This window comes from Macrobrachium nipponense, chromosome 30, assembly GCF_015104395.2.
Source record: "Macrobrachium nipponense isolate FS-2020 chromosome 30, ASM1510439v2, whole genome shotgun sequence".
NCBI lineage: Eukaryota > Metazoa > Arthropoda > Malacostraca > Decapoda > Palaemonidae > Macrobrachium > Macrobrachium nipponense.
The window spans coordinates 9,809,430-9,836,929 of NC_087218.1; the positions used below are offsets into that span (position 1 = coordinate 9,809,430).

Below are 27,500 nucleotides of genomic sequence, written 5' to 3' on the forward strand. Positions count from 1 at the left end.
AAATGCTTGTCAAAGCAATAGTTGTCAAAGAGATCATAGTAAGAGATCTTTAGGGGAATAGTCCTGTCCTGTTTGTTAACAAATATCTGATTTTAAATTATTATCAAAGATTTCTGTCTAAAGGGACAGATATGGTACCGTCAGTAGATGAATCTTCACGTCCAAACATCACCGAATAACGAGTGGAAGATACTTATCTATAGGGTAATAGTATATCCTTTTTAGCTGGCAAATCTCTTATCAATAAGAATCCTGCACCTCAGTGGCGTGGTCGGTATGGTCTTGGCCTGCCACCTCGGCAGTTCAATTCTCGGGCTTATCATTGAGGGGGTCAGAGATGTGTATTTCTGGTGATAGAAGTTCACTCTCGATGTGGTTCGGAAGTCACGTAAAGCCGTTGGTCCTGTTGCTGAATGACAACTGGCTCCATGCAACGTCAAAATACCATACAGACAGAATAAGAATCCTCAAAAATTCGATGAAAAATTACTTGGTCCTCTCAGCTTTCTAATTTCCATTTCCATGAAACTACAGAAATGTTTATTCTCTCCTTTTGACGTAAAGATAGTGTCAAGGAAGCCTTACTTCAGTGTATACAAAGTACCTGATAGTTTCCAAAAATATCAGTAATTTTTTATGAAAAGAAATAAAGCCACTTTGTACCAGATAAAAGTAGCAACCATTAAGGATTGCGAAACTCCCGAGAGAGAGAGAGAGAGAGAGAGAGAGAGAGAGAGAGAGAGAGAGAGAGAGAGAGAGAGAGAGAGGTGCCAATGAATCTTCAAAGTTAATACGTTCGTGAAACTCCTCGATATCCCATCGTCTTTGCGCACTTCTGCCCGTTGCATTATTAGCCCCATGTTTATTTTTAATCTAATTAAAGACTTCAAACTATCAGACTCTATTAGCGTCGTGTGGGGAGAGAGAAAGAGAGACAGACAGAGAGACAGAGACAGAGAGTTAGTATAACATAGGAGATGAAGTACTTTGTCAAGAGGTCGACAATTCTTTCATTACTGTTCCTCTGTTAAAGACTTCTAACTATCAGGCTATTAGCGTCGTGGGGAGAGAGAGAGAGAGAGAGAGAGAGAGAGAGAGAGAGAGAGAGAGAGACTGAATCACTACAAAGATTGCAAAGCCCTTTTCTTAAGCGAGAGAGAGAGAGAGAGAGAGAGAATCACAACAAAGGAAGTCAGAGGGACAACATTGCAAAACGCTTTTCGTTAGAGAGAGAGAGACGGGAGAATTGGGTGCGTGTGTGTGTGTGTGTGTGTGTGTGTGTGTGTGTGCATCAGCTTGATGAATGAGTATTCAGAAAGAAACGTTGATGGATGAAGCTGAGAAAGAGAGTCGGCGGTCGATGGCGAAATGGAAGAAGAGCAGCGGTCTGACAGAAGAGCTTTTGAGCGCAAAATGACACCTGATGATAGGCACCGCAATTACACTTCCCTAAATGGCGGATGCCTATAAGAGCAGCATTCCCTCACATCAAACCCCCAACCCCCCAGACTCCCCGACCCCCCCCCCCCCTTTTTTTTTTATCCTATCCGTACGAAAACAATGTCGGAGTCTGTGGCTCCGATGCAACGGGGAGAAGATACCACAATGCTGAATTGGATATCGAAAGTTTCATGAATGTATGACGATGAAGATTCACTGGGCATATATACATTTCTCTCTCTCTCTCTCTCTCTCTTCTCTCTCTCTCTCTTCTCATCCATGACGCCAATAGAGTCTGATAGTTTCATATCTTTAAGTGGAGAGCAGTAATGAAAGAATTTCCAACCGATCGACAAAGTACTTCATCCCCTACGTTAAACAATCTCTCTCTCTCTCTCTCTCTCTCTTGTTTTACATTCCCGGCAGTCGTGTAGTCATTAACTTTTCATTTTCAAATAAATAGGGGGTAACTTGTGTCCATCTTGGCGTTAATAATTATGTTTAGATTACATAGAAGTAATATATATATATATATATATATATATATATATATATATATATATATATATATATATATATATGTATGTAGTATGTGTGTGTGTATGTGTGCGTGTGTGTGTGTATGATGGCTGTGTGGTTCAAATCAAACCTCGCCCAACCGCGAGAGGCTAAGATCCACTTAAGACATTTTCTTTTATTCCCATAAACTGTGAATTCTGGAACCGGTGGTTGGTTGACTGTGGTGGGCCGCAGCGCGAGGTTGGCTAAAGGCCTGAGGCTAGCAGCCCCAAACCTAAAAGAGCCACCACCGAACTACAATCAACAGATGAAGTTGTAATGGAGGGATATTGACATACGACGAAGTGCTAAAGCTGTGAAACCGCTTGAGTATAAAGATGCTAATAGAGGAACGTGTCTTAGAGAGAGAGAGAGGGGGGAGGGGGGCTGCGGAGAGGGAGGAGAGATATGCTTTCTGCTTGATAATTTTCACAGATAGAGAGAGAGAGAGATGCATTCTACTTGATAATTTTGTCAGAGAGGAGATGAGAAGGAAGAGAGACGAGAGGATGGACGGAGAGACGGAAAGGCGGAGGAGAGGGAAAGTTATTCTACTTGAATAATTTTCACAGAGAGAGAGAGAGAGAGAGAGAGAGAGAGAGAGATGCATTCTACTTGATAATTTTCAGAGAGAGAGAGAGAGAGAGAGAGAGAGAGAGAGAGAGGAAAGCATTCTACTCGATAATTTTCAGAGAGAGAGAGAGAGAGAGAGAGAGAGAGAGAGAGAGAGGAGAGGAGAGGAAAGCATTCTACTTGATAATTTTCACAAAGAGAGAGAGAGAGAGAGAGAGAGAGAGAGAGAGAGAGAGAGAGAGAGAGAGAGAGAGACTCCAACTTTCAGTGTGTGTGAGGAATAAAAAATGAAAACAAAAAACCCTATATATTTAAGGGAGAGAGAGAGAGAGAGAGAGAGAGAGAGAGAGAGAGAGAGGAGAGGGAAAAGCATTCTACTTCATCATTTTCAGAGAGAGAGAGAGAGAGAAAGAGAGAGAGAGAGAGAGTAGAGAGAGAGAGAGAGAGAGAGAGACAAAAAAAGTGCAATTTCAGTGTGTGAGGAATAAAAATAAAAACTAAAAAACCTATACATATTCATATGTATAGGGACACCTATACATATGAATAACAAAGCAACGCCTCGTGCTACAAACCTCTTAGATGAAATATATCTAACACTAAAACGTCGCAAATTGAGCGAATTCGCTTATGTGGAAGTAAACTGGTATAGAGGAAGAGACGAAGAAACATCACTGTAGTATACGTATGTTTTAAGAGAGAGAGAGAGAGAGAGAGAGAGAGAGAGAGAGAGAGAGAGAGAGAGAGAGAGAGAGAGAGAGAGAGATTGTTTACAGTAGAAGATGAAGTATTTTGTCGATTAGTTGACAATCTTTCAATACAAATCCCCGTGTTTATTTTCTAACTAATTAAAAGTCTTCAAACTATCAGACTCTATTAGCATCATGGGGAAGGAGAGAGAGAGAGAGAGAGAGAGAGAGAGAGAGAATCACCATAAAGATTGCAAACACTTATCGTAAGAGAGAGAGAGAGAGAATCACCACAAAGATTGCAAACACTTTTCGTAAGAGAGAGAGAGAGAGAGAATAACAATAAAGGAAATCAGTGACAACATTGCAAAACACTTTTCGTTAGAGAGAGAGAGAGAGAGAGAGAGAGAGAAAGTCAGGATGCATTTGTGGCGTACAAGCCCCCCTCCCCCAACACCCAACCCCCGACATATTTTTCCAGGGGAGTAATAAGACTGTAGTGCAGCCGACAGCGCCGAGCTGAGAGCCTGCATGTGGCCTTATTCGGAGTGAAGAATGCCGTGTCGGTGTTAGTCCTCGTGCGGCGTATATCACAGCGCGGGAAGAAGAAGAAGAAGAAGAAGAAGAAGAAGAAGAAGAAGAAGAAGAAGAAAAAGAAGAAGAAAGATCCGTCCAGTCCCTGTACAACTTCCTTCCGGCCTTTGTTCTTATTTTTTTTTTCACCTTAAAAAACAATGTATCCCCAAAATGCCGTTTATCATAGAACGAGTATAAGTACGATTTTTTTCTGGGGGGTGGGGGCCGGGGGATACAGCCTTTCTCTCAGTGAGTTCTTCCGGGCTTCCGGGCTTTTTTCTTATTTTTGTGTTTTTTTTTTACCTTCAAAAACAATGTATTCAAAAAATCCCAAAATCCCATGTATCATCAAGAGTAAGTGCGATTTTTTTTTTTTGGGGGGGATGGGGGGGAGTAGGGGTACAGCCCCCTCTTTCAGTCAAGTCCTTCCGGGGTTTTAACTTATTTTTTTTTTATACCTTAAAAAACAATGTATCCCCCAAAATGCCATATCTTAATGAACGAGTGTAAGTACGATTTTTTTTGGGGGGGGTGTGGGTTAGGTGGGGGGATACAACCTCTCTCAGTGAGTCCTTCTGGTCTTTTTACTTACTGGGTTTTTTTTTTTACGTTTAAAAAATGTATCCCCAAAAATGCCATGTATCATAAAACGAGTGCAAGTACGATTATTTTTTTCGGTGGGTGGGGGCCGGGGGGATACAGCCCCCACCCCTCTCTCGTCGAGTAATGGCTTCTGTCACCCCTGTCGGCGTGCCCCTCCCCCCCTAAACACCCATGGCAAGCCAATCACCGCCCACCCCTCGCGTGACGTCATCGATCAATATGTAGGGGGTGGGTGGGCCGGGGAACCGGAAAGGGGGAAGGGTCTTCTTGGGGATTATTGGAGCCCTGCCCGCCGCCCCTCCCCCGCCCCTCCCCCAGTGCCTTAAGCTGGGGAAATGTGTGCCACAGAGAGACTGCTCTTCCTTTTATGCCACGCTATAAGTTCTTCCTTTTTCAGACTAAATTGCCGCCTTCAAAACGATAACGACCGTTTTATCCAGGGAAAGTAATAACCGTATCCCTCGAATCCGTTAAGGGAGAAAAAGGGGAAGAAGAGAGAGAGAGAGAGAGAGAGAGAGAGAGAGAGAGAGAGAGATAGGAAAAGAAGCATCTCGCGAAAGATGCTCTGTGGATGAAAATATATGCATATATTATATATATTTGCATGTGTATTTATCCTGGAAGTACTTCTGAGGGGTAAAAGGTGCATGCGGTTGACAAATGGCTTCCTCGCTGCTGCTGCTGCTGGAGGAGAGAGAGGAGGAGGAGGAGGAGGAGGAGGAGGAGGAGGAGGAGAGAGAGAGAGAGTGTGGCGATCACTGCACATTATTAGACTGACGGTGACGCTCAGTCAAGACCCTTTTAATGAGGCGACTTGCCAACGTAATCTCCTTAAGGAAAGGAGTGGCAGGAAAAATGATCCTCGAGTCTCCTAGGTGATGGTGTTCGTGGAGGAGGAGGTTGTTGGGGGGGGGGGGGGGGGGGGGGGGGGGGGGAGGGAGGAACAAGGAAAAGCTAGGGTCCTCCTCCTCCTCCTCCTCCTCTCGGCTAAAGGAAGGCTTTCTAGCTCGGCGTAGAAGCCCAGGCATTCTAGATATTAACGGAGGCTCATGGTCCCCGCCCTTCTTTGCATTTCCAAACAACGTTCCAGGAGAAAAAGGAAAAAAGGGCTATCTGGAAAGGCTGCTGGATTCACCCCCCCTCCCCCTTATCTCTCTCTCTCTCTCTCTCTCTCTCTCATACACATTCAAATAAACACCGAAGACCCCCATATTATCTATGCGTTTCTCTTCGAACAAGAAATGCGACATTAACCATTTGTTTACATTGCAATTTATAGCACCCTAAGTCGGCAACATGCTTTTCAGCCATAAACAATTCGAAAATTCATCACATGATAGTCCATGAAAGCTGCAAAAAACACCCTTCGAAATTACAGTGCATTTAAACTGTATTAAACTGTATGGATACATTGCAAGACTATGTATGTATATGTGTTCTTGTGCGCGCATGGCAGCTCTTTTCGGGTGGGTCCTATATGAATAAGTTCAGAGGACAGTTGCCAACAGCCACCAGATACAGTGGTAATCCATCAGGCAAAAGGTGTAACAAAGTTGTGATATGAATTGAATTTTTTTTCGCGGGAATGGTAATAATGATGATAAAAACAAGGAATTAATTGGTATGTTAGTAATAATGAAAATGGTAAATTTCGTATAATAATAATAATAATAATAATAATAAATAACTAATAATAATAATAATAATAATAATAATTTTTTTTTTTTTTTTTTTTTCTTTTTTTTTTTTTTTTGCTCAATCACAGTCCTCCAATTCGACTGGGTGGTATTTATAGTGTGGGGTTCCGGGTTTGCATCCTGCCTCCTTAGGAATCCATCACTTCTTACTATGTGCGCCGTTTCTAGGATCACACCCTTCTGCATGAGTCCTGGAGCTACTTCAGCCTCTAGTTTTTCTAGATTCCTTTCCAGGGATCTTGGGATCGTGCCTAGTGCTTCTATGATTACGGGTACGATTTCCACTGGCATATCCCATATCCTTCTTATTTCATTTCTATTTTCAGATCTTGATACTTATACCATTTTTTCCCTCTCTTTCTCTTCAACTCTGGTGTCCCATGGTATTGCGACATCAATGAGTGATACTTTCTTCTTGACTTTGTCAATCAACGTCACGTCTGGTCTATTTGCACGTATCACCTTATCCGTTCTGATACCATAGTCCCAGAGGATCTTTGCCAGATCGTTTTCTATCACTCCCTCAGGTTGGTGCCCGTACCACTTATTACTGCAAGGTAGCTGATGTTTCTTGCACAGGCTCCAGTGGAGGGCTTTTGCCACTGAATCATGCCTCTTTTGTACTGGTTCTGTGCAAAGTGCCGGGCATTCGCTTTCTATGTGGTTTTAATGGTTTCATTTTTCGTATTGCACTTCTTACATATGGAAGAGATGTTATTTCCGTCTATCGTATTTTTGAAACATAACTGGTTCTTAGTGCTGATCTGTGCCGCTGTTATCATTCCTTCAGTTTCCTTCTTTAGCTCTCCCCTCTGTAGCCATTGCCATGTGTCATCGCTGGCTAGTTCTTTAGTCTGTCTCATTTATTGTCCGTGCATTGGTTTGTTGTGCCAGTCCTCTGTTCTTTCTGTCATTCTCCTGTCTCTGTATATTTCTGGGTCTTCGCCTACTTTTATTAGTCCTTCTTCCCATGCACTCTTTAGCCACTCGTTCTTCACTGGTTTTCAGATATTGCCCAGTGATCTGTTCTCCATGTTGACGCAGTCCTCTATACTTATGGTCCTCTCCCTCCTTCCTTTCGTGTTATGTATTGTCTGTCCGTATTTGCTCTTGGGTGTAATGCTTTGTGTATTGTCATATGTTTCCTGGTTTTCTGATCTATGCTGCGGAGTTCTGCCTTCGTCCATTCCACTATTCCTGCACTATATCTAATTACTGGCACTGCCCATGTGTATGGCTTTTATCATATTTCCTTCGTTGAGTTTTGACTTGAGTATCGCCTTGAGTCTCTGCATATATTCTTTCCTGATTGTGTCCTTCATCTCTTTGTGTTTTATATCCCCTCCTTCCATTATTCCCAGGTATTTGTATCCAGTCTCATCTATATGTTTGATGTTGCTCCCATCTGGTAGCTTTATCCCTTCAGTTCTCGTTACTTTGCCTTTTTGTATGTTGACTAAGGCGCATTTTTCTATTCCAAACTCCTTCCTGATGTCCCCAGATACAATCCTTACCGTCTGGATTAGGGTATCTATTTCCTTGTTGCTCTTACCATACTACTACTACTACTACTACTACTACTACTACTACTAATAATAATAATAATAATAATAATTATTATTATTGTTATTATTATTATTATTATTATTATTATTATTATTATTATTATTATTATGATTCAGATATCTTACTGGTTTTATTCCTCGTTTTATTTCTTACAATAATAATAATAATAATAATGATAATAACAAGCGGAAACAAATTATCTAAGGTCACCCCCAGGATTAGGTGAGGTTTATACCATGTGGTTAAGGCATCTATATAATATATATATATATATATAGATTATATATATATATATATATATATATATATATATATATATGATGATGATAAAAGGCCCATAAAACTCTATTTGAATGTTGCAACCATATATTTCGACCACTTCCTTCTGTGCCCCTATCACTGGTAAAATATTATATTACTGTGTATTACAGTAAAAAAGGACATTCATATATATTATATATATATATATATATAGATATATATATATATATATATATATATATATATATATATATATATATATACTAACATATATATATATATACACGTATATATGTGTGTGTCATAGCATCTTTTCATTCGTCTTTCATCAAATATGAAGTTGAGAATGTCTGGATATTTTCATAAGCTTTTCCATAACAGAATTCAGGTAATGAATGAACAATTTTTATCACAGACTACGTCTAGCCAGTGGGGAGGCAAAATATGCGTGGAGGGTTGGGCGGGGGTTGGGGGTGTGGGGTTGCTCATGACATCAGCTGACGTCACAGAGTAGCGACGCATCCAAAATAGCAATTATCGTTGGTGGTTGTTTGTTCGCGTGACTTAATTTTTTTGTCTTTTTGCGATGGTCTCTGTAGAAATTTTGCCTGTAACTATTCAACTCTTTACGATTTTCTTGTAATACAGTAGTAATAATAACCATACTAATAATTGTAATGGCGAAAAAAATGTACATATTTAGAGATAAATCTGTACAGAGAGGTTTCGGGAATCTGTTCCATTCCCGTTTTCAAGGGGGAATTAAACAGATTCCCGAAAGCTCACCGGACAGATTCACCTCTAAATACACATTCATATACATAACTCTAGATTTGTTTCTACATATCAAGACTCTTGGTACTGGGAGCATTTTTTTCTAATAATTATAATACTAATAATAATATTTTCTCTATAAAAATGTGAAAATTATTATTATTATTAATTCTAGGAATCGAAATCATAATAAAAATTTTAAAATTATTGATATTATTGATTTTAGGAAACGGAATCATAACAAAAATTTAAAAATTATTGATATTATTAATTCCAGGAATCGAAATCATAATAACAATTTTAAAATAATTGATATTATTAATTTCAGGAAACAGAATCATAACAAAAATGTTTAAATTATTGATATAATTAATTCCAGTAATCCGAATCATAACAAAAAATGTAAATGTTATTAATATTATTAATTCCAGGAATTGTAAGTAACAAAAATTAAAAAATTATTATTATTATTAATTTCGGGAATCGGAATCATAATAAGAATGTAAAAATTATTAATATTATTAATTCCAGGAATCGGAATCATAACAAAATTTTAAAAATTATTAATATTATTATTAATTCCAGGAATGGGAATCATAACATAAATTTAAAAATTATTATTATTATTAATTCCAGGAATTGGAATTATATTAAAAATTTAAAAATTATTAATATTATTAATTCTGAAAATCGGAATCATAACAAAAATTTAAAATTTTTTATTATTATTAATTCCAGGAATCGGAATCATAAAAAAATGTTAAAAATTATTATTATTATTTTTATTATTATATTATTATTTTATTATTATTATTATTAGTTATTCACAAGATGAACCTATTCAAATGGAATAAGACATTGCCTTGAAATTCAAGCCTCAAAGAATGGTACACAGACAGAAAGGGATCATTTAAAAAATAAAATAACAAACAAATTAATAAATAAGTAGGTGAAAATTTAAGTAGATTATTAAAATACGAAGGTAATAATAGGTTGCATCTTCGCTTGCACATTTGTGGTTCCAGTTGCACAACATACACAGAGTCGAATAGTGTGATGACTAAACGACCACTGGAACTGAGAAATTCAATAATAATAATAATAATAATAAAGTGTGTCATAAAATTCCACAATTTTAACGTCAATACTAAACGGTTCGAAAGTCTATGTGCACTTTGCATATTGGTAATATGCTTTGCTATATAATTGTGGATTTTTTATAACAGACTGTTCTTCACGAGGTTGTGAATTTCTCGGCAATAATAATAATAATAATAATAATAATAATAATAATAATAATAATAATAATAATAATAATAGCCCCAGGACTCATGAAGAAACGGCTCACATAGTAAGAAAAGTGTTGGTCTCCTAAGGAGGCAGGATGCAACCCGGAACTCCACACTATAAATACCATCCAGTCGAATCGGAGGACTGTGATAGAAAAAAAGCAATAATAAATAAATAAATAAATAAAATGAAAATAACAAAATAATAATAATAATCATTTTCCTTATGGTGACTGTAATATTTACGATAGTGACGAATACCCTACTGACATCGCCTTCTTCGCCTTTATAGCACCTGTAGAAAAACCGAATGACATATAGATACTGCCATAACTTTGAATGCGCCTCTGTGATCTAAGCCTTTATAGAACTGGAAAAGAAAAACGATCTTGAAAAGATTTCTCTCTCTCTCTCTCTCTCTCTCTCTCTCTCTCTCTCTCTTTCTTATGGGAGTCTGTGAACATGTATGAAAGAGAAAGAAAACAAAAATGAGAGTGAGAGATTTTCGCCAGAATGTCTGGCGATAACATCCTTGAAAGGATTCTCTCTCTCTCTCTCTCTCTCTCTCTCTGATACGTTTCTTTGAACATATTGAGACAGAGAGAGAGAGAGATTTCAACCGCCTTTTGTGCTGCCTTTATGCAATTGGAATCGTGGAGATAATATTCAGCTTCACTGGTTACATGTGGCCTTCCTACCCCTGTTTTCTTATCTTGGCTGTCTCTGTTGTTGTTATTGTTGTTGTTGTTGTTGTTGTTTATGTTGTTGTCGTCGTTGCTTCGCCGTTGTTGTTCTTGTTGTGATTCACCTGCCAAGTCTTCCTTTATAACGAATACCATGATGAGAATATGGAGATATTAAACTGCTCTGCCTACATTTTTATAGTAAGGGTGGTAATAAAGAAGCACACCTCGTGTGGCACACTGTAGCCATTACTGAAGGGTCTTCGCAGCGTCCCTCAGGTACCTACCTACCCTAGCTGCAACCTCTTTCATTCCTTTTACCGTACCTCCTTTCCTATTCTCTTTCTTCCATCTTACTTTCCACCCTTTCCGGATTCATAGCGCAACTGCTTGGAGTTTTTTTCCTCCTGTCAATTTCCGTTTCAGCGCTGAATGACCTCGTAGGTCCCAGTGCTTGGCCTTTGGCCTAAATTTCTATATTCTATTTTACTAAGAAAATATTTCTGTTTTGGATGAATAAGAAAATAAATTGTTCGTGTGTCTTTAAGATTACGTCATTCATAAAGAAGTATCTATAAAGTGTATGTTTTTGAAATCTATTAAAAATGGTCCACTTCTCTCTAAGATTTGAGTGTTTATATTGAAGGTCCTATATTGTGGATGATTACGGGGAAAAGTGCAATGGTCCCTGATTGTGTCAATTGCAAGTGTTCTTAATTAAAATGATAGAACGTGTTGATGTGGAAGAACCTATGGTATTATTGGTTATGGAAAGGCCCGTCCTGAAAAGGTGCCTGTACTAATATGCAGCTTCTGATGTGGCTGGTTATGGAAATAATTGATTTGTTTACAACTCTTTGTGATGCGAATGGATTCATATGGAAAACGGCTGACTCTTCGCTTTCAGTAAATGATTAATGTTGTTGATAGTGGATTCGTATCTTGGGATTTTGTTTCATTTTTGGGATGATCTGATGACGAATTTGCGATGACGTGGGTACTTGTACTTTTTAATAAGGCTGTTTTAAAATGCTATTAATAGCGTTAATTTGACTGTTACTTTGGTAATATCCCTTCGAAAGTATTACCTGAACGGGTTACCTTTAATCACTTGATAAGTGTTCCTTGACTAGGTTACTTTGATAGTGTTACTTTGTTAGATTGGTTTTAAAATGTCAGTTGGATGTTATCGCCTTGATGATGGTATCATCCTCATTTGGTTTCAATGCAGATGCCGTCATCGAACCCTGTCATTATTGATACTATAATAGATTCACACCAACCGTGCATTTGATGTCTAGGCCAGTCCCTTACGACGCTCCTGATTGGCTGTTGATAAGCCAATCACAAGGCGGGAAAACTCTCAGTCTCTCAAGAGAGTTCACATAGGCAGGATGTATGTTCCACCTCACCTAAGGGATACTTTTGAAAGATGCATCCCTCATGTGAACTCTCTCGAGAGAATGAAAGTTTCCAGCCCTGTGATTGGCTTATCAACAGCCAATCAGAAACGTCGTAAGGGACTGGCCTAGGCATCAAATGCACGGTTGATGTTAATCTACTATTGTTTTATCAAAGCTCCTATCACCTGCTAAGTAAGCCCCTTTCTCCCCACAACTGCACTGGGGAAATCTCTGACGGTTGCTTGGTTATGATTTAGCTTTGTGCCAGCACGGGCAAGATCTTTGATGGTGAGCTTTGATCCTCTCCTCTTCCCTTTCCTCGAGGAGCTCTGGAATTCTCCAAACCCTTTCTTATTTCCCTGACTCGTTCTACTTCCTGAAGTTCCCCTATTTTCTTTAGGGCTAGCTTGTATGAGTGGTCTTACGATTGCCACTCCCAACGTCCTCTTCGTCTGGAAATTTGTTTTTGTGTAGGACGATGAGTCCATGTTTAGAATTTATATCGTGTCGTTAATTGATATATTTAAATATATATATATATATATATATATATAATATATATATATATATGTGTGTGTGTGTGTGTGTGTGTGTGTGTATATATGTATATATATATATATATATATATATATATATATATATATATATATATATATATATACATATTCCGAATGCTTGAAAGTGGCGTAATCTCGTGAATTTCAAAAATGAGATAACTCGGCTCCAACCACCTTTTGCTGAAGAGAATTCCTGATATTTATTCAGCTTGAATCGGTTATTCCTGTTGACAAACTTCAAAAGAAAACTGCACAAGAAACGTCATTCGTCATTTAGAATAATAATGATAATAGCATTAGAATACTACTAATAATAGCAAAATCTTGAGGAGTTTTCCCTTGATCAGTAATGGCAGGTTAGATCCAAAAAAATCTTTTCATAAACATCAACATTAATAGGTTCTGTACCACTTAGTCAAAAATGGTGTTATTGTCAGGGAAGATCGGAACAGCAAGTCGACACCACCCCCCGGGACGTAACGTACTGTCTCGAAGTTTTGACCAAAGTACCTTTATTTTGAAAACTTATACAGGAACCAGTAGTGAGAGATGCTGGGTCTGAACTGGACTATCGTCATATCACCCAGAAAAATATTATGAACATGCGTTGCGTTTTAATGTGTGTGGGTGGGTGGGATGGGTGGGTGGGTGGGTATGTGTGCGTATGTATATAAAACAATAGAATAATATCCTGTCTGATATAAAATAAAATAAAAATCTTGTTCTAAAATATGTGGATACCACGTTCCTGGCGTGGCCTTCAATACATTTTGAAATGTATATAAGATAGAATAATATTCTATCTGATATAGAATAAAGAAAAATTCTAAAATATGTGGATACCACGTTCCTGGCGTGGCCTTCAATACATTTAGAAATGCGTAAAAAATGAATGTCTCTGACGTAAGCCCCTATTATGAAGTTACAACCTAAAGTGATAGAAAACATCAATCAAAATTAAATAGTGAAAATGTAAGGTGACAGAGAAATGAATAAAACTTACTATGAATGAGTCGTATATAATCATTCGTAAATATTTCCTTCATCACTTGCCACTGACTCCTTTTGTTGATGCCCATTTAACAAAACATCAGGTCTGCGCTTCGTTAGTTTAATTAGATCTGCGGAGAAAATCTATAATTAGCATAATCCTCGTCGTCTCTTGTCATTAAGAATTAGGTAATGAGTTATTTTTAGAGGTATGTATAGCCCTTTTTTCTCTTTCTTTTTTTTAAGATGGAAACATCAGTTTCTTTTTTCTATGTCATAAGTTAAGTATATCTTAGTTTAACCAGACCACTGAGCTGATGAACATCTCTCCTAGGGCTGGCCTGAAGGATTAGATATTTTTAAGTGGCTAGGAACCAATTGGTTACCTAGCAACGGGACCTACAACTTATTGTGGGATCCGAACCACATTACATCGAGAAATGAATTTCTATCACCAGAAATAAATTTCTCTGGTTCCGCGTTGGCCTTTTCTGTCATAAAATCTAGAACCGTCATATAAAAATGAGTTAAAGGTGGGTGGAAGAAGTGGTTATCAATAACAAATTTTACGATTCTCTTGATACAAGCAGCTTTTTAGAACGAGGCAGGATAAATGAGATCGAATGCATTATAAACTGTACTCTAAAGCTTGTATATCAAAGCTTTATCATTTATACGTTTCAGATATCTACCTTCAAACCCGAATAACTTCCTACGTTTGGAGGAGGAAACCAGACAGATGGAAAAAGGAAAACAGAATATAAAAAAAAACACGCGAGAAAAAAAAACGAAGACCCAAAGGTAAGATGTAGTTTTTGAGCAGAGTTCAAAGGGCAACAGAGTGTTTTTTTTTTTATTTTTTTCAACAAGGCAGATGGGAGAAATGAAAACTGAAGATGGAAAAGCAAGATAAAAAAAAAAACGGAAGACCCAAAGGTAAGACGTAGTTTTTTATCAGTATTCAAAGGGCAACAGAGTGTTTTTTTTTTTAACCAGACAGATGGAGAAAGGAAAACTGAAGATGGAAAGGCAAGATAAAAAAAAAAAAAAAAAAAAAAAAAAAAAAAAAAAAAAAAAAAAAAAAAAAAAAAAAAAAAAAAAAAAAAGACCCAAAGGTAAGACGTAGTTTTTTTTATCAGAGTTCAAAGGGCGACAGGGTGGTTTTTTTTCTTGTCCAGGAACGCATAGAACAAACAATCTTACCAAATAGTCAGCAAACAGACAACAAACTCCCAGACTCGGTACGTATGAAAAGAAATATAATAATAATAAACGTAAACAAACCCACAAAAGCCGCATTGATACTTGAGGGGAGAGAGACCTTGAGGAAAAGTACGAGGGGTGGGGATGGGGGGGGCGGGATGGGGGTGGGGGGTGGGGGGGGTCTCCCCCTTCGACTTGACCAGCTATCCAGAGCGAGATAAAATTCGTCGGCGATTGTTGACGTGCGGCCGAACGCAGAGAGAATAACGAATGTGACTCGGCTTCTGTGTTTGTGTTCTGTTAAACATGGCCGTCCGCCCACCCGCCCCCGTTTCCACTCCTCCGGAAAAAAAAATAAGTTGCGGGTCCTTAAAGTGGCCCAAAGTGGCCCACAGGAGGCGGTGGTGGTGGTAGTGGTGGCATCGAGTTCCCTGTTTGACCGTCCTGGGCTTATCTTTATCCGCCCTTATTTGTTATTCCTTGGGCCTGTGTGGAAATCGTTGATGGGGGTAGGAGGCGGGGGGGGGGGGGGGGGGGATGGATAGTCAGGGAGGGCAAAGGCCGAGACTTCGGACGTATTTTCCCTTGTCGTTCAATTCTTTTTTACCTTCTTCTTCTTCTTTATTTTAGTAGATCTGGCCTCTTTTACTGAAGCCAATGTACTACTACTACTACTCTGCCAGTTTTTTTATTTTTTGGTGGAGTGGGGTCCCAGGATGGCTGGGGGGGATGGAGGATTATGAATATGTAAGACGTTGGATGGTATAAAGGACTAAGAACAGGTCCTTTAAAGGAAACGACTGGAATTCCTGTTATTAATAATATTTCATAATCTATCAAAAACATGTCGGAGATCAGCATTTGTCTATTTCAAAACCACTAGACTAAGACGGTTCCAATTGATAGAAACGAATCTGCGATATTATTACAGGTATTGTTCTAAGAGGTCCGCAATAATAAAAAAATGTTGCGAGTTCGTGTATAATTTGAAAACTCTTACAAAGCTTTCGAACCCTTCCGAAAGCTTTGTAAAGGGTTTTTAAATTATACACGAACTCGCAACATTTTTTATTATTTTGGATCTCTTAGAACATTATATGTACTCTTGCGATAGAGAGTTTTTCCCAATTATAGGTATTATTAATCAAAATGTAATACCATTCACATAGACAATCTACAGATGCCATTAACTTCCAAACATCCACGGAACAGTATCACTGACAACAGCAAGATATTCAAACGTCCACGGAACAGTAGCTATAACTGACAACAGCAAGATATTCAAACGTCCACGGTACAGTAGCTATAACTGACAACAGCAAGATATTCAAACATCCACGGAACAGTAGCTATAACTGACAACAGCAAGATATTCAAACGTCCACGGTACAGTAAGCTATAACTGGACAACAGCAAGAATTTCAAACATCCCGGAACAGTAGCTATAATGCAACAAAGCAAGATATTCAAACAACGTCCACGGAACAAAGGTAGCTATAAACATCCACGGAACAGTAGGCTATAACTGACAACAGCAAGATATTCAAACGTCCACGGAACAGTAGCTATAACTGACTGCATAATATAGGGTTCTCTGTCAGCTAGACTAATCAATAATAAACAAAATAAAAAGGAGATCATCTAACAGAAAAATAAACATATATATAAACAGCAAAACAAGACGCCAACTCAAAGAAATGGCTACCCCAGAGTCGATATTTTACATTAAAACTTATCTTAAATGGTCATCCAAATGCCCCCTTACCTTGCCCAGACCTGAAGACAACAGCAAAAAGAATGGGATAGGGAGAGAAAGAGGGGTTTCATCTCTCAACCCCAAGAGACAACTTTAGTCTCGCGTCTCAGAGGAAAAACAGAGGCAGGATGAGTTCCAGAGCTTGGTAGTAGGGGGGAAGGAACGGTCACTGAGCCGAGGAAATGCGGGAAGAGTTGGCCTGGCGGGTGTCTCCAGCATGTGATGGTAATGAGGTCAATCCTTGATATATTGAGACTGCCATTTTTTGGGTTGGAATACAATAAATAGCCTTATATTAGTTCAAGAACTTCCAGAGCATTACAGTCAATTGCTATGGGTTTCACTCAACTACTAAATAATATATATATATATATATATATATATATATATATATATATATATTATATATATATATATATATATTATATATATATATATATATATATATATATGTATGTATTAAGTATGTATGTGCGTGTGCAACTGAATCTCGAAAATATGGAAAGTGATGAATATGAATATATATATATATATATATATATATATATATATATATATATATATATAAACAAACAAAATCCACGGAGGACAGAGAAGCGACTGAGTACCGCAAGGCCTCTCGACTTCTTGTCCTTAACTTGGCAGACTGAGTAAAGGACGAGAAGTCGAAAGGCCTTGCAGAACTCCATCGTTCCTCTTTCCTCCGTGGGTTTTGTCTATATATATAATATATATTTATAATATATTTTATATAATATATATATATATATATATATATATTATATATATATATTAGACAGATAGATACTTATGACATGGTTTATTCCATCGTCAGTCTTGACCTGAGCTGTCAATTAGGTATCGGGTAATAAGCTGACTGATGTTGGTTGCAGCACTGTGGACTAGGTCATAGGGTCAGCAACTTCCTCCCAAACAACTTTGTACGGTACCTTTTGGAGCCACCGTCCCTAAGGAAAAAGGCAAGTAATCACGCTATCATACATACACCTAGATATATTAAGAAGAGAAAACTACAAACCAAGAATAATAATTTATTTTCCGTTTTTTTTTAAGAATTCAATTAATCATAATCCGGTTATTTTCTGTCTTTATTCGTTTATCGGCAATCAGCTCTTCTGTCTTCGTAGTGGGCTCTGTAGTCAGCTCATTTCATAGACAAACTGATTATTGTAACCCCCCCCCCCATCCTCTCTTTGTCTGTCCCTGTATAGAAATATTTTATGTGCACAGACTTACATGCATACAGCCGTGTGATTAAAAGCGCTTCACTGTACGTCCTGATGTCTTGGTTCAGTGGTTCGCGCCCATGAGCCGACGAAATTATTGTCAACTAAGAAATTTCCTTCGATTAACATTTATATGAAAATGTATTAACTCCGACCTAGAGTGAATTAGATATTAAAGGACATTGTAGCTTAATGCGTATACATACATTCATATATACATGTATATATTATACTATATATAATATACATAGATGTATCAAAGAACACCTCGGTATGAAAACTGCACGTATGAAAAATTTGCACTATACTTGATGCATATTCGTGTTATGTGAGCTTTTGTTATTTACACTGTCTGAAAAAACTTGCCAAATTTCATAAGTATATATATATATATATATATATATATATATATATATATATATATATATATATTATGCCCATTGGTATCTGTATAACTTATATTTCCAGTGACTGCTCTGTCCACATCTTCAGGGCTAAACCTCTTTCCGCCCAGACTCCATCTTCTTCAATTTTGGTGATTCCTGTAAACGAGATCTCCCCCCTGACATCCGTCCACTTCCCTACCCACTCCACCACTAGCCCCCTATACCCTATTCAGTCCGCCCCCCTCCCCCCTCCTTCTTTTACCCATATTTCACCCATCTGTCCCAATGGAAGTCAAACACGTCTCTCCTTTTCTCCCGTCCAATTTTCTCGTTTTTCCTCACTCGAGCCTCGTGGGTCGGTTCCCTGTCCACCGCTGCCCCCCTACCCCCACCGCCCCCTCCTCCTTTGTAGGAGGTTTGCAGGGGGTCATTGTTAGAGAGGTGGCCGCTATAGCCCCGTCGCCAATGACCCTCATAACTGAGGGTACAATGGAATGGGAAGACCGACCAACAACCACTCTTAGGGCGAAGGAGGTGGAGGAGGAGGAGGGGGAGGGGGAGGGGCGCTCCGCCCGACCAATCAGAGGGCTCCTCCGGCGTGACGTCAGCCCGTAGGGGAGCCTTAATTGGTTGATGATCAGATAGTAATCGCGTTTAAAGGATTAAATCTAATCCCCGGTTGATTCGAGAGAGAGAGAGAGAGACGAACCACGAGCAGAAAGGAACACCACAACCAACCACCACGGGCTCGAAGAAGGAAGGAAGGAAGGAAGGAGGGAACAGATCACCCGGCTGTCATTCTGAAAAAAGGATTATTCTAAAACGTTGTATAAATGCGGAAAGATATAGGAAGGTGGAGAAAAAAAAAGAGAGAGAGAAAACCTCTAGTCGTTTCCCCGCGAAAGTCACCTGGGAGGGGAGCGAGGGAAATGGACCTCTCCGGAAGGGCGTCCCAAGGCTCAAAATCGCGCCTCTCCCCTCGCAATTTATAAGAGCAAGCCCAAATTTGCATACAGGGGCACAAAGGACCCAGTCATAACAATCAAAGTTCCCATGAGGGGCTGATGGTGATGGGAGATGGAATGGAGAGAGAGAGAGAGAGAGAGAGAGAGTGAGTGAGAGAGAGAGTGAGTCAAAAATGGGGTAAGATAGAGGAAGTAACAGGGAAGGGAAAGGAAGGCTTTAGATTCTGTTTTAGACGAAGAAGAAGAAGAAGAAGAAGAAAAGAAGAAGAGAGAGAAGGTGGAATCAGAACCCAATAGGAGAGAGAGAGAGAGAGAAATGAACCAGGAATCAGGAATGTCATTATGTTAGTGTGATATACTACAGATTTGGGGAACGGATGGGAGACAGAGAAATATCTGTTAGAGAGAGAGAGAGAGAGAGGAACATCGGGAGAATGTAGGTGTAAATTCTTAACAGTTCCCTGAAAATAAAATTTGAAAAAAAAAAATCGCCACACTTCAGTAAATAGTAAACAAGAAATTCAACAACGAGCAACGTTCTTGTGAGATTCATTCCATTTTTTTTTTTTTTTGCATGTCTTCAGCGGACCAGTGCTAGATAAGGGCACTGGATTGCCCATCCCGTCGACCTCTGCAATAACGAATAAAATATGAGGTTCGTTAACCTTTTCTTAAGCATGGTATTGCAAAAACGACTTCGGGTGCCATTGAAAGAAAATCCATTAATCAAGAAAAAACGAGGAAATAGAAAAAAATAAATTAATAAATAAGAAGAAAATAAATTGTTATTCGGCTGTAGAATCAACACAGAGAGCTGAAAATGGAATGAATAAAAAGAATAGAAATGATTGAAACTGAAGAGCGTCATTTTTTCCCGGGAATTAACAGACACGAGACAAGATGAAAACATGAAATAAGAGAGGAAGAGGAAAAAAAAAACGAAATGAGAAATTAAAAGAAACAGAAGAAGAAAGAACAACAGACTAGCCCATACAATCGAGGCGGAATGAAATGATAATTAGCAATAGAAGAAGAAGAAAAAGAAGAAGAAGGGAAGAAGGAGGAATATGAAAATGCAAACGTCTGCAAGCGAACTGTATAAAGGTCACGAAATAAAAAATAAATGGAACAATAACAATCATCATCAACATTGCCTATAAAATGGATACTAAAGAGAAGACAAAAAAAAAAAGAAAGAGAGAGAGAGAAGAGAGAGAGAGAGAGAGAGAGAGAGAGAGAGAGACGAGGAGGCAGAATTGAAAGAACAATTAAAACCACTTCGTATTGAAGTCGATACGATAAGCGAGTTAAAACCAATAAGGAGAAAGAATAAAACAGGCGATAAGAGCAAATCGTGTACAGTTTTCCATAAGATTGCCATGAACGAAGTAAAAGAAAAAATAAGTAAATAAATAAAGATAAATAAATGAATAAAAATAAAACATGAAGACCAGCCCACAAAAAACGTGTACATACAAAAAATTAATAAATAAATAAATAAGTAAATGAATAAATATGAAACACTAAGACGAACCCATAGAAATAAAGTGTACATTTTGCTACAAACCCACCTTGAACGAAATACAAAAAAATAATAAACAATAAATAAATAGATAAATAAATAAATAAACAAATAAATAAATAAATAACATTAAAACACAAAGACGAACCCACAAAAAACGTGTACATTTTACTACAAAAAATCGCCATGAACGAAATACAAAAAATAAATAAATGAATAAAGATAAATAAATAAATAAAAATAAAACACGAAGACGAACCCACAAAGAGATAATGTTCTAACTTTCGCGTGGAGAAGAAGAAAGAGAAGGAGAGAGAGAGAGAGAGAGAGAGAGGGAATGATAAACATTTGCGTGTGAAATCGATACGAGAAACAAGAAGAAGAAGAAGAGGAATTAGGGGCAGAAGCAGAAGGAAGAAAGAAAAAAAAGAAAGAAAGGTTTCCAAGGGAGTGGGGTCTCATTTGCATATTGTGGGGCGTTCAATTAGGCCATATGAATCTCCCAGTGATTGTCGGTCGTGGCTGTGTTTTCAGAATTCTGTACTCTGTGATTAGGAGCGCGATCGCCTCGTTATCAATTTGGAAGTTTTTTTTTTCCCCCGGTGGGGGCCAGACGAGAGCGTACGTACGTTGGCATTACCTGACTGGCTAGGAGTAGTATATATACAATACAGTCTTTCGCCTTTTTGGGGATTCTACTGATATTTCATGATAACGAGTTTCATTCGCCGTATTTTTAAGCGTTCAACTGAATAGAATCGTAATTTATATATATATATATATATATATATATATATATATATATATATATATATATATATATATATATATATATATATATTATATATATATATATATATATATATATATATATATATATATACTTTCTTTCTTTCTTTATTTAAACGGTTCAGTTTTGTACATTTTCGCTATCAAGCTTTTTTTCCGCCATGATGTTTATAGATAAAATGATAGACACTTGTATTTCTGATTTTAATATTTTAAGTGTTTTCTATTACTATTACACACACACACATATATATGTATATATATATATAATATACAGGTATATAGAATAGATATAGATATATATATACATAAATATATATGTGTGTACTTTTTCTATATATATACATATATATACCATTTCTTTATTTCAAACAGTTCAGTTTCATGTAGTTTCGTTGTCAAAATGATAACTATATTCATTGGTTTATTTTAAGCTTTTTTTTTGCCATGATGTTTATAGATAAAATGATAGACACTTGTATTCCTTGATTTTAATATTCTAAGTGTTTTTTTTTATACTATTATTTATATATATATATATATATTATATTATATATATATATATATTATACATATAATATTATACTTTAATATTTATGTATATAAATATACACTTTCTTTATTTCAAACAGTTTAGTTTCATGTATTTTCGTTGTCAAAATGGTAAATATATTCATTGGTTTATTTTAAGCTTTTTTGTTTTTTTTTTTTTGCCATGATGTTTATAGATAATATGTTAGAAACTTGCATTCCTTGATTAAAATAGTTTTGTTATTATTATTATTATTATTATTATTATTATTATTATTATTATTATTATTATTATTATTATTATTATGATTATTATTATTATTATTATGTCGACATAATGAAAAATCTCTTCATTTTTTTCTTGGATTTTATCTTTACCACAAATGATTTTATAAATCGCATCTTATACATTAATTTAGTTTATCAAACTAAAATGTTCCTTTCCATGTCCTATTTAGAACCTAAAGTGTTCATTTTCATGCCTTATTTAGAACCTAGAGTGTTCATTTTCATGTTTCAGAAAATAGAAGTTTTAGCTTACATCTGTTTGTTATTTTGATTTTCAATTATTGAAATAATAAAAGTGTCCAAGACTTTATTTTTAGAGAAACAATTCATTTTACTGGAACAAAAACCAATATTCATAATATAAGTTAAAATTTTAATTGCTGTAGAAGTTTCTCCTTATACTTGAGTTTTGTTAATTTATTGTTAAAACCTTTCAAAATTTATCTGGGAATAAATTGATTCACATGCTATTGACAAAGCGCGTCTTAAAAACCAGAAAGCAATACTTTCTTGTTTATTGAAATTATTGTCGATATTGAAATTAGTACATTTATGCTTACTCTGGGAGTAAGCCTACAAACTAATTTGTTGTTGTTGTTGTCGTGGTTCTTGTTGGTGGCGGGTAGGAAAGGTCTATGGAGAGCCTACAAAGGTCTGAAAAAAGGTGTTTCGTGTTGAGTTACAGTTACAGGAATTTTGAGATAGGTTATTTATGATTTCATTAGAATGAAAATGGAAATAATAAATAATATGCATGTTAAACAGTATAGAAAAATTTTTTCTTATATAAAATATAGCATATTTATTTTAATTTTTCGTTGGTGAAACAAGGCTCTATTTGACCATAGATTTTAGCTCGTTTTAATTAACGTTAAAAGTTAAGAATATAATGTTTACAGCTTAAGCGCCAGGGGAAAAATCTTGTATGTATCCAGAGTAAGCTGGAGGTCAGATTAAGCCTTGTTTTATATAACAAGATGTGCCTGAGCTATTATCTGAAAAAGGATATATATTTTTTTCAGAAATAATATTTATCTGTTGGCAAAAAAAAACATTAATATTTTTATGTCTTAAAGTAATGTCACCTGACTTTCTTAACAAAGGCAGTGTAAAAATAATAATCATGAAATTAAATAAATATCAAGAGAAGAAGCTTTATGGAGCAAAGCATGAAGGTACTGCATCATCTTATCTAAAACTGAAATCAAATCATAAAAAAAATATTTGCGGTGAAAATCAAAGTAAACCGTATAATCCCAAATTTCTACGTTCATCAATAAACATAATTTTGTGCTTATAGACGTTTATAAGTAAAGCGTTTATATTTTTTGCTAATTTACGTCTATACTTAATTGTCATTTTTTCACTGACTTCTGGAGGTATCTGCTTCTCTCTTGTATGTGTTTACGCATTTGTATTTAATAATAATAATAATAATAATAATAATAATAATAAATACCACCCAGTCGAATTAGAGGACTGTGATAGATCAAATAATCGTAATAATAATGATAATAATGATATAATAATAATAATAACTCTTGGGACCTCTGTGCCTATCTGTCACCCATTAACTGATTTAAAAACATTACTATCCCGGAAGCTCTCCTATTCCAATCGAGGTCAAATGGCTCGGCGTCATTGACCTTGATAATTGTGACCTCGGGTAACTCACAATCACTCATTCATTGAAGTTCAAGAGAGGGCGAAGTCAAAGTTGCTAAAGTCTGGAAAATTCAGATAAGATTAATGTTCGAGATGAAGGCTTAGCCGTCTCAAGTGTGAATCGTATATATTTATCAATAGCTTACTTATCTGACTAAAATTGCACCTCGCCAGAGGGAATATATAAACAGTAGTTTTATTCGGGATATGAAACTAGATAAAAAGGACAAAAGGGAACCGAAAAAAGCCAGCCTTCTTTCCTTTCTCCCTGGGTAAAAGAATTTATGCTGCATTGCCAAGTGTATGATCTAACAGGTTGCTGCCGTTAGACGAATATGGATTGGCTGTCTGCCGCTCAGGTTAGCGCATGCGCGATGCGCCGCTCTCTCCCCTCACTCTCGCCTCCTCCAACCCGGTAGTATCACAATCTCCCCCGGCCGTCCCCCACCCCTGTCGCCTCCCCTCCCATTAGCCGTCCTCTTCACAAACGAGAGCTTAGGCCTTCAGAAAGAGGCCTACTATTGCCATAGGCCGATTTTCAAAGGCTGAGAGGTTCTCGACCATTTTTTCCCCCAATAAACAAGTTGCTTACTTTGGGATTATACGTCGCAAAAGACGTACTACTTTTTTTTTCTTTCTTTCTTTCTCGCTCTGCCTCAAAACAAGACTGAGGGGAAAAATGAATGAATGAAATTCGCTATGCAACTTAGCGTTTGTAGGGGAGAGGAGACCGAGCGCTGCTACTATACTTCGTCTTGCATGTTTTTCCCATTCTTCTTCGTGTGAGAAAATGGCGAGTGGGTTGGAACACGAAATTTTGGGTTGACAGAGTAATATGTGTACAACATCTATCACATTGCTGTAATTGTTTACGGCAATGATATGTTCATCTCCCCATTACATTGCTGTAATAGTTTTTCCATTACATTGCTGTAATTGTTTACAGTAATGATATGTTCATCTCCCATCACATTGCTGTAATTGTTTACATTAATGATATGTATACATCTCCAATCACATTGCTGTAATTGTTTACAATAATGATGTATACATCTCCCATCACATTGCTGTAATTGTTTACAGTAATGATATGTTTACATCTCCCATCACATTGATGTAATTGTTTACAGTAATGATATGTTTACATCTCCCATCACATTGCTGTAATTGTTTACAATAATGATGTATACATATCCATCACATTGCTGTAATTGTTTACAGTAATGATATGTGTAAATCTCCCATCATATTGCTGTAATTGTTCACAATAATGATATGTGCATCTTCCATCACATTGCTGTAATTATTTACAGTAATGATGTATACATCTTCCATCACATTGCTGTAATATTTATTATATATATATATATATATAAAGGTATAAGCCACGAAGGAAAAATAAACAACGGAGTTTCTGCATGATCTTTCGACGTTCAACGTCCTTTGCTCTGCTGAGTAAAGGACGTTGAACGTCGAAAGATCTTGCAGAAACTCCTTTGTTTATTTTTCCTTCGTGGCTAATACCATTATTTATGTATTTATCACGTTCCAAACTTTCGTGATTCAGTCATAAATATATATATATATATATATATATATATATATATATATATATATATATATATATATATATATATATATGCGTGTGTGTGTGTGTGTGTGTGTGTGTGTGTGTAAACTTATAATATATGTGTGTATATATATATATATATATATATATATATATATATATATATATATATATATATATATATATATACTATATGTGTGTGTGTGTGGCCGTTTGTGTCAGGTCAGCCTTTAATCATCCGATGGCTCTGTGGTAGAAGACAGTACCTGAACAGTGCAATCGGAGCGCCTAGCGGAAGGTCAATGATCCCTGGAAGGGAGAATTGCCCCCTAAATAGTGGGGTGCTCGTCTCTTTTGCCTTGAGGCCAACGACGAAACGGCTGGACGCGAGAAATAATTGCGTAATTGCCTCTCCAGTGGTATAAAAATCACCCAATAATCTTTGCTGGGGATTAGCAGCCAATTATGATGGATTCTTTTCGCAAAAATGCGAGGAGAAAGGAAGGACCAAGAGCTTTGGTTCTGAATATCACGTGAAAGTGATGCAGACAAGAAATTCGAGAATTAATTTTGAAGACGGAATGATTACTTGAGGTTCAGGCTCTTAGCGAAGTTGTGAGTGTGACTGCGTCTAGCGAGGCGGAGATATTACTCAGGACAAGGGAAGTTCAGCTCTTGCGTGCGCTTGATAGAAATAGTATAGGCATAGCTGTTAGATTATATGTTCTGTAGTGATTTATATGCGTCTCAAAATAGACTCCCAATAAGCCCTAAGTCGCTGCTATTGAAGACTGTGGTGAGGAAATTAATTCAACCCACCAAATTTCTTTGTGGGTTGGGCACTTTTTGTCGTTGTTGATTTAACTGACATCTCATAAGTGAATTGGCATCACTAGAATTATCGCTTACTCGGGGAGTAAGCCTACAAACTACTTTGTTGTTGGTGGTGGTGGTGGTGGTGGAGTTATAGGAAAGGTCTATGGGTAGCCTAAAATGCTTGGAAAAAGATGCTTAAGGTCGAGTTAATGATGCAGGAATTTTAGGACAGGATATTTACGATTTATTTATTAGGAGAAAAATGTAAAAAATAAATAATGGGCATGTTAAACAGTACAGAAAAATTATTTCTAATAAATTATAGCATATTTATTTTAATTTTCGTTGGTGAAACAAGGCTCTATTTGTCCATAGATTTTAACACTTTCTAACTTACGTTCAGTTAGGGATATGATGTTTACAACTTATGTGTGAGGGGAAAATCTTGCACGAGTAAGCTGGAGGTCGGATCATGCCTTTTTTTTTTATCAAACCTCCCGAGTGTTAGAAAATGTGATTTCCAGGGAATATTATTTAGTAGTAATTTGAGAGGAGAAGAGTTTTTCTGAGTATGGTTTAGCCTGCACCCAGTGAAACAGCTGAAATGTTTATCCTGGGCGAGGAAGTATTTGCAATCTGGCCATGATTGGAATTAAAAGAATTAACCTGATGAGGAAGAAGTAGAGGAAGATGAACAAAAAAGTTATGGCCAATATAAGGATATAGGAATTCATAATGAGTACCGAGTAGGAGGGAATCTAAAAGGATAGGCTCACAGGAAAGAGGAATAAAAATATTGTTTACCGAGATGCAACAAGGCGTGATCCTACCTCCAGCTTACTCGGGACGCTTGCTGAAATCTACGGTCAAATAGAGCATTGCTTCACCAAAGGAAATTAAAATAAATATGCTAAATTTTATTAGAAATAATTGATCTGTATTGTTTAACATGCACATTATTTATCTTTTTTACATTGTCATTCTAATAAATAAATCATAGATATCCTATCCTAAAATTCTTGTATCTTTAACTCAATGCGAAACAACTTTTCCTGACCTTTTTAGGCTCTTCCATAGACTTTTCTCATCCCCCTAATAACAAC

General features: G+C 36.8%; 1 protein-coding gene across 4 annotated transcripts in view; it reads right to left on the minus strand.

The window, feature by feature from the left end:
• Positions 1-27,500, minus strand: part of LOC135202009 (uncharacterized) — a 118,992-nt gene that overhangs the window by 82,645 nt on the left and 8,847 nt on the right. For 3 of the 4 annotated variants that reach the window (XM_064231284.1, XM_064231283.1, XM_064231282.1), the window contains exon 2: positions 13,673-13,790. The exons of the other annotated variant lie outside the window; for it this stretch is intronic. In XM_064231284.1, coding sequence (XP_064087354.1) covers positions 13,673-13,748 — 76 coding nt within the window. In that variant the 5' untranslated portion in view covers positions 13,749-13,790. The remainder of the gene's footprint in view (positions 1-13,672; positions 13,791-27,500) is intronic. 4 annotated transcript variants of the gene reach the window in all.